Source organism: Crocodylus porosus, unplaced genomic scaffold (assembly GCF_001723895.1).
Source record: "Crocodylus porosus isolate Cpor-Errol unplaced genomic scaffold, CroPor_comp1, whole genome shotgun sequence".
Classification (NCBI taxonomy): domain Eukaryota; kingdom Metazoa; phylum Chordata; order Crocodylia; family Crocodylidae; genus Crocodylus; species Crocodylus porosus.
The window spans coordinates 62,281,969-62,290,933 of record NW_017728906.1 but is presented as its reverse complement, the minus strand read 5'-3'; the positions used below and the strand labels follow the sequence as shown (position 1 = coordinate 62,290,933).

General features: G+C 41.4%; 1 protein-coding gene across 2 annotated transcripts in view; it reads left to right on the top strand.

The window, feature by feature from the left end:
* PDHA1 (pyruvate dehydrogenase (lipoamide) alpha 1) overlaps window positions 1-8,965 on the top strand; it is a 21,198-nt gene that overhangs the window by 409 nt on the left and 11,824 nt on the right. The window contains exons 2-3 of one of the 2 annotated variants that reach the window (XM_019529220.1): window positions 4,845-4,859; window positions 7,165-7,233. In XM_019529220.1, the coding sequence (XP_019384765.1) occupies window positions 4,845-4,859; window positions 7,165-7,233 (84 nt within the window). The remainder of the gene's footprint in view (window positions 1-4,844; window positions 4,860-7,164; window positions 7,234-8,965) is intronic. The other variant, XM_019529221.1, reaches the window with a different exon arrangement.

Below are 8,965 nucleotides of genomic sequence, written 5' to 3'. Positions count from 1 at the left end.
GGGGGAGTGGGTGTCCAAAGGGGTCTTTGCAGGGAGCGTTGGGCTGCCCATGAAGCGCCTGTGCCTGCAAACTGTGCCTGAGGGAATGAGGGCATTTCCAGCAGGATGGAAGTATTTTGAAAAAGATAATATTAGGGAGAAAAAAACCTTCGTAGAGGTAGGGCAGTGGGGCTGAGCCAGGAAGCCGCATCCCCAGGGTCCTCAAGGTTCAGTGCTGGGTTGGCGCCAAGTGGGTGGGCGCTGTCTGATCTGGTCTGCTCTGCTCGTGTCCCCCCTTGGCACTTGTGTTTCCAGCCTTTGATCTCTGCTCCCATCCCTGTTTTTGTTATTATTTGTCCCAAGCACTCAGTAACACATCACTAGTGACCCCCTGTGTTAAAGGGGGTTATAGTTTCTTTGGTGGACCTGGCCCAGGAAATCCCGAGGTATTAAAAGGCCATTTAGCGTAGGACTGCCATATGCCACCTCCACCCACTGACGTCACATGGGAGTCCACCCTGTGCATGCCCCCCTGCCTTGCCAGGCCCTGTGCGCGGTGTTGGTGGTGGAAGAATGTCTCTGGTATTTTTCTAGTCACAGTCCCAAGCGCAAACTAGCACGTGGGCAGCGGCTGCCTCTGGTCCAGGGGGATACCCTGAGTCCCGCCAGGTTGAGAGCTCTTGCTGGAGGTGTCCACTTGTGCAGAGACACCATGGACTTTCATAAGCTGCTTCCCCTGGCAACAGGCGCTGTAGCTGATGGACACTTAGAGCTTTGCAAGTGCTGCTGAGCCAGACAGCGAGCAAGGCCAGCATCACTGTCCGAGGCTGAAAGGTTGTGCAGAGTCGTGATGCTTTCTCTAGCCGGTGAAAATGAGAATTTTAAGAAGGCGCCATTCAAAATCGACCTGTCACACAGGCAGGTGATGCGAAAAAATCCCTGTTCCAAAAAGGCGCAGTGGTCTGCTGTGCTTCTTACATTGAAGTTGTTGTGGCTGATTGTTCTCCCTGGGGACTTTTCCACACTCTTGTGGAGTTATTTAAAAAAACAAAAAAGAAAGGAAGAAAATGTCATCTCGGATCTCTCCCCTTTCCTCCTGCAGCATCCCACACTCCTAATCTTGTCGCTTCCTCTTGTCTCTCTTCTGTATTCCCAGTCACTTGGCTTTGATCCTTCCTTCATTTTTTTTCATGTCCTCACCTTCATGCCATCCTGTTATGCTATCCATGCTTGTGGGGCAGTTTCTTCTTTCTGCCATGTCTTCTCCAGATATTTCTTCTTCATTCTGCCTTTAATGCTGTATTTTTCCCTTCTTTTGGCTTGTGTTTGGATTGTTCAAGACAACAGGTAATTAACATATTCTGTCTGCTGAACCTGGTTTGTAAAATGAGATATAGATTTGCAGTGGTGTGTTATATGAGCTACTTTTGCAAGTGGCTAGTAGCAGCGGTAGTGTCCTCCACTGTAGTGACAGAACAAGTGTGCCACGTGGCTACTAGTTTGATGGTTCAGTTCATTTGGAATGAGGTGAGCATCTGTCTTTGGCAACTTCCTACAGTTGTTGGAAAAACTTTTTTGAAAGGCTTTACAGAGTGTCTATCCCAGTCAACCATTCCTTCACCCCACTTGAGAGTGGTGAAGGGAAGTAAGGGCCAAAAGTGAGGGTCAACTTGAGGCACTGAGAGCATTGTTGTAAGCAGCAGGAAGGTGTTTGAGCTCCTTGTGTTTGGCTACTCAGTCTGCCTGAAAGCCGTATTCAATAAATAGGGAGGTTCTGCTAGTTTAAACAGAATGTCAGCTCAAAGCATCAGCAGAACAATATGCAACAAGGTTCAAATACTGAACTTGTTAATGAAAAGTAAATTATTAGTGCAGGAAAAGGAGGTTCAGTCTTTCCTGAGTGCTAACATCAGTAGTTCAGGAAGTCCATGCTGATCTTTTAGTTTAAAAGTCCCTCTTCAATCCTAGCAATTGTTAGTACAGGCAGTCCTCGGACTTGACACAATTGGTTCCTGAAAACTGGGTCTTAAGTTGAAACGTTGTAACTCGGAACCAATTTTCTCATAAGAAACAATGTTATAAATGGGGGATTGGTTTCTGAACCAAGGCCCGATACCCTATTTTCACTAAAAATACCCCAGAATTTTGCATTCAATCAATTATAGATGAGTAACATAGCTACATTAATGTATTTATATTGTAAATAGCAATCATATTGATTTGGAAGGACTTCTTTGAGGTGACTTTGGTGGACTTTTTGAAGGACTTTTGGCTAGAGTCTTCTCAGGAGTCCTGGCTGCAGGTTTTTGTGGAGTCTTGTCTGCTTTCTTAAAGAACATGTCCAAGGAAGTTTGGACAGATGTTCTCCAGGGAGATGAGTGCAGCAAACTTGTTCACTGGTGTGGCATTGCATCAGATCAAATGTTGTAAAATGGAAACTGACATTAGAAAGTTGAAACAGGGTGTCAATTTATAAGTTGTAAGTGTGAAACGTTGTAACTCAAAATGTTGCAAGTCAAGGACTGCCTGTAATGAAAAGAAAGGGATTGGAGGACTAAGGTGACAGATGGCTAGACAGTCACCTTGCTGAGGTTGTTTCTTGGTGGTGTCTTTGTGAAACTTGATTTTGGGCTTTCCCTGCTTCGTCACAGTGTATTAGGAGTTTCTCGTGTCTGCAAAAGAATATATTTAGCCTCCTTGTGTCCATCTAAGGTTTTTGAACATGGAGTTAGAAAAATCCCACCCTACCTTATTATGCTGCCTTCACAACCTGTTCTACACTGATGCTGTACCTTATGTAGCCAGGGCCCTAGAGAAACTACTATTATGGATTGCTCATTGTTGCAGGGCAAGAATCTAGTGGAGAAATGATATCAGAGGAGAGATTAGGTGTTATCATGTCTGACTTTCATCTCTTCCATCAGTTTTATATCCCTCTTACTCCAACAGCAGTAACTTTTGACATATATTAGAATTGGGCCTGTTGGGTAGAGACCATACTTGAGTCTGGATAGGGTCCCTGATAAATAGGAGAACTTTAACAAGAACAAGGTTTTAGCTGGTTAAAAATCGAAGGTGGCAGAAGTAATAATACCTAGCTCTAATATAACATTTGCACAATGTATTTCAAAATGCTTTGCAGAAGAGTTAAATATAGTTACAGAAAGCCTAAAGCCCAAGGTGAAGTGATTTGCTGAAGGTCATTCAATAATTACTGTGATGGATAGGTAAGGTATGGATGGAAATAACAGTGGAGAGATGGACTGTAACTAAAAATGGGTCACGTTCAAGGGCTGGGAAAAGTAAAATGTAGGTAAATGAGATGGAGGGAATGTCCTAGCATGCCTTTCTGCCTTCTGTGCAGCACACCCATTTGCCCATATGTCATCCAGTTCCTAGCTCATTTTAGCAGATATGCATCTTATGACTTGGTAAATTACTGGATAGCACAGAATATATTTTTGGACATACTATGAAAAAGGAAATCCGGTGTTTCTGGATCACGTTTCTGCTCCTTCTCATTTGCTTTGCAGGACCAATGAAATTCCTGTCTGCTGTTCAGATTTGCTCACCTGATTTACCAGTCATAAACTTGCAAGATTATGGAATGAGACCATGAGTAGGAGCAGAGAATTATCTTTTAGGTGTCTGCCTTTTCTTCTTTACCCTATGGCTGTTTCTGTTGCAACTCCACTTGTTGCTTTTTTCCTCTCTTCTCCTGTGTTGTGTATGTATACCATATTCTCAGCTTTCTTTGTTGTTATTCCTTATGTTCACAAAGGAATAACTTTGCTAGCCACAAAGTTAAAATATATTTCAATTCAGGACCATGAAACAGTTTAGATTTTGGATTTCTAGTTAATGCCCATTTGAGAGCTTGGGTTAATGTGGATGACACAGTTGGTTTGCTTATGTTCTGTCAGGTCTGGAGTGCAGAAAGTGCAAGTGGCAAACAGCCCTTTCCTGCAAACAGAAGAGGAAAAAGTAGCTTTACGAATTACATTATAAAAACATTTGTGAAATTTTCCAAACTTTGAATTAATTAAAACAGGATAGAAAACAGGCTTTTAATTTTCTTTATGGGTGAGATTCTGTACTGCTTTTGTTGGTTCGTGATACAACTGTCAGTTGTGCAAAGGTCAGAAACACCTTTTAATTAAGAATTGTGACTTTACCTAAATACACTTCAGGTTATTTAACATAAGCTATTACCAAAGGTACAATATTTAAACATTTATTACGTTGTTTTCACAATGATAATCTTTAGCAAAGGCAGTGAACATATGGGCTCTTATAAGTTAAAGTGCCATTCTGTTTGTTAAATGTATGTGGTAGATTCCCTCTGGACCTGAAGAAAGGGCAGCTTTTCAGTGGTCTTTCTCTCCGACGCTGCGCAGCTCTTGTAAAAGCAGGTTTGCTGTATAACCTGTGAAAAGACAACTGGTCAATTAGCTTGATATGGCTTGCCTCAGAGATGGTATAACTGCCAACAGATCCTCCTAGGTGTAATAAATTTACACCTGTGCTTTTATTCAGCAACTATAAGATTTTTAGGCTCCAGATTTGAAAACTTTTAGGTCTAATTCTTTCTGGGCTTAGGAGTTGTCACCTATATCTAAGCATAGTAAGTATTAAAGCACTTTCAAACAAGAATAGCACTTACTTTTGCCTTCAGCCTGCATTGGTGTGAATGCCTTCACAAAATTCTAGGCGAGAAAAAGCTAGGCTTGAATATGCATCCATGGATGAGTTAACCTAATCATTTTATTTCAATGGAGGTTTAGTGTGGTGCCTTTTTTGGAACTGCTTTATTATGTTTGTTGACTCTCTTTTTCTTTTGTTTCCTCCAACTGCTGCTACCCTAGGGAGCTGTTAGTGAGGTAAGGCCTACAGTAATTCTATAAGGATTTGCTTTTGTTAACTGGAGTGGCCATACATTAACATTTTTCACACAAGCTTACTAAAGCCTTTTGATGTAACCTTTAACTCTTGGCTTATTGAACTCCAGAAATAAATTGTGTAGAAAGCACTGATCATGTTGCTAAATTTTGCTCATTTAAATTAGTGCTCTGTATTTATTCGAATGGCTTCACATTCACTCCTCTTATGTTAAGGAAAGATTAAAATATTTTAGGCTACTTCAGAATGGTTTAGGATCTAAAGGATTTTCAGATTTAAAAATTGAGGGTTATTTGTTCTGTTCTTCAATCTAATTCTCAGTTTGAGGGGCCAAAACAATAAAACAATATTCATTTTAATACAAAATCAATTCTGTATTCCTTCTGCAGACTACCGGAACAGACCACAACACTTGTGTTAAGTGACATCAGTGATATTGGTGCTAAGAGGCAATGAATTTGGCTGAGGATTTTAACTAAACAAAACCAGGAGATATCATTTTGTCTATTCAAAACATTTAGAGAAAAATCAGCATTTATGAAACATAAACCAAAATGAATGCCCAACATCTAAGCCATTAAATTTTAAAGAAACAAGTAGGAATAAAATGAGCGTCAAAAGGTCCATGAAATCATGAAAAAATTAATTGGGAGTGTATCCTGGGTTGTGTTAGAGCACATAAGGTTTTGGTTATTCTGGATAAAATGTGGTCGAGTGGGATGTGAAGATTGAAAGGTAGGGTAGGAATAATTGGATTACAACTGCTAATGCTCTCTATACTGGCAGTAACTTCAAAATAATTTTGGGTGTAAGAGAGATTAAAATTGATAAAATAACAGTTCAAGACCTGTAGTTACAACATTAGTTTATATTAGTAGAAACTCCACAGAATTGCAGTCCAAAGACTGCATTTTTCTTAAGAGGTCACTGGTGCTGCACCCTGGCTTTTTGTGTGTGCTGCCATTTCCTGTACAGAATATTTCACCTGCTTGTATTAGAATTATAAAATCAGTTAAAAGGTAGCATAAACTGTTTTAGTGGATTTTTGGGAGTCTACAGTCATAGCAGAAAATAAAAATTTGTAGGATTTTTTTTTAACAAAGAAAAATGGAAATCTACAGGATCTGAAGGGAAGGGGGTGGTTAAGGGTTGAGGGATAAGATAATTAAATACTATATAGCCCTTACAACAAATAGATATTCTAGATTGTAGATTGTCAGGCTGGAAGGGACCTCGGAAGATCATCGGGTCTTGCCCCAATGATCTATGAGAGACCTTTGGAATTGAGAGAGATAAGAGAGACGAGAGACCTTTGAAATGATAAATGTATAACAGCCTGGGCTTTGGAGTCAAAGACAAAATGTATTTTCCGTGCTGCATGTACAGTGCGTATGTAGATAATAATCACATCTGCACTGTTGCTTTGTTGTTACATGATGTGGCAACATAATTTATGGGTGCGTATTACACAGGAGTACAAGGTGTAAATTAGGTTCCTAATCAGTGCACACTTTTAAAAAAATATATTACCAGTTCTACTTTAAAATTTCCTTCTTGAACTTTTTCCCCCAACCCTTTGTTCCCAATGATGCCTCACCCTTATTTTTATTTTGTTTCCAAACTATGGCTATAATGCCATCTTCACTCTTCATTTATCCATCTGTTGTTTCTCCACTCTAGTTCTTGGTGGTCCCTAGAAGTGAATAATTGTAATCCAAAAATCCTTCCAGGTCAATCAGACAGGTCTTGGAGAGGACAGAAGCTGGTAACTAAGTGAAATGGCAAGAGCTGTCTGCTTTTCTGAAATTTCCTGCCTTCCTTATAAAATATTGCTGTTTTTCATGGAATTAAATTCATACTGCTACAGAGCATTAATAAAGAAGTTTGTCTCCATTAACCTGCTTTCTTGCCAGGTGACTTTTACAGACAATGAATAGATAGCTGTCCTTCCGGATGGACAGACAGTCTTACTACTTATGTAATATCTTCAGAAACCTAATCTTCTTTTTATTTAGATATTGGTGACTATTTTAAATTTAAGAACACACCCAGTCTTCACTGTTTTAAAAGAAATAAAATTCAAGTTAAAAGGAGTTCCAGGATTTAAATAGTTATACAAATTAATAAATCCATTATTGCCCTGGGAAGACACTGAATGGTGCTTAATTCACAAATCACTTGTGTTAAAATATTATATGTATGATATAATAATGACTGGATGTTCTGTAGTTGATGACTAGTTCTGAGCCTAAGTAGTACATGCCTGTATTTATTTTGTTTTCAAAGGTAGCCCAGGTGGTGGTGGCATCTCGTACCTATGCAGACTTTGCAAGTGAGGCAACATTTGAAATTAAGGTAAGTAGATTGAATATTTCTGAGACTTAAGTATAAGGATTGTTGTTCATCATGCCATGGTAGGGTATGTGTATTGCCTTCTCTGCAAAAAAGCCTATTGTGTTTGTCCATAACCAGAAAACTTTGCTTGGAAGGATTTCAAAATTGATACCTGTTCAGTATATGAAAAGCATAAGCACTTTATAAACTTTCCTGAGACTTATTAACCTTCTACATAGATTTCCGTGGGTGGGCTGGGATAGGATACCTGTATGGGGTAGGATTGAGCTGACAGTAATTATTGCCATAGTTTTAAGCCCTTTCAGATTTGATTCTGTGCCCAAATGTCACCAAATTAAAGTGTCAGGAAGGGGTGCCCTTAATGTGCTGCTGTTGCAGCCAGATGGAACTGCCCTGCTCATCTTGGGCACAACCAGATTGAGAAGGGCTGCGGCAAGAGCTCGTATTCCTGCCTGCATTAGGCAGGAGGGTTCGCTCTTGTTGCAGCTCTTTTCAGTTCTGCCATTCCCATTCCTCCCAGAAACAGAGGCACATGAGACATTTCTGCTCAAGCAGGAGCGAACCAGGAAAGCCAAGGCTGTGATGGAACTCCAACTAGCTACAAGTATCAAGGACAATAAAAAGTCCTTTTTTAGATCTGTGGGAAGCCAGAGGAAAAGCTAGGGCAACATTGGACTCCTGCTAAACCAGATGGGGCAACTGACAACCAACACACAGGAAAAAGCCAACCTATTAAATGGGTACTTTGTTAGTCTTTCATCAGTCCTACAGGACTCCCCTGCCCACTACAGGACAGGGGGACCTGGGTGAGGGAGATTCCCTGCCCTCCATCAATGCTGACCTCATGAAGGATCACCTTGACAGGCTGGACACCTTCAAGACGGCCGGCCCTGACAATCTACACCCCAGGGTACTCAAGGAGCTGGTGAGCACAGATCTTCAAGAACTCCTGGCTCTCTGGTGAAGTGCCTAAAGATTGGAAGAAAGCCAATGTGGTCCTTATCTTCAAGAAAGGGAGGAAAGTGGATCTGGCAAACTCCCATCAGCCTGACCTCTATCCTGGGGAAGGTCTTAGAAAAGATTATTAAAGAGGCCATTCTCAACAGACTGGCCGATGGCAACATCCTGAGGGATAGCCAGCACGGGTTTGTTGTGGGTAGGCCTTGCTTGACCAATCTTATCTCCTTTTACAACCAAGTGACCTATCACCTGGACAAGGGAAAGGAGATTGATGCCATATATCTTGACTTCAAAAAAGCCTTCGATCTGGTATCCCATGATCACCTCTTGGCAAAACTGGCCAACTGTGGCCTCGGGTCCACCACAATCCGCTGGGTGGGAAATTGGCTCCATGGTCAGACCCAGAGGGTGGTAGTTGACGGAAGTCAATCGTCACGGTGCCCTGTGACCAGTGGGGTCCCCCAAAGCTCTGTCCTTGGACCTATATTGTTCAACATCTTCATTAATGATGTGGACATTGGAGTCAGAAGTGGACTGGACAAGTTCGCCGATGACACCAAACTTTGGGGCAAAGCTTCCACACCTGAAGACAGGAGGGTGAGCCAGGCTGCCTTGACAGGCTCATGAAATGGGCGGACAAGAACCTGATGGTGACCTTACAACAACAGGCTGAGAGCTGTGGGACTGTAACCTGGAAAAGCGCAGGCTCAGGGGTGATCTGATGGCCACCTATAAGTTTATCAGGGGTGACCACCAGGATCTGGGGGAACGT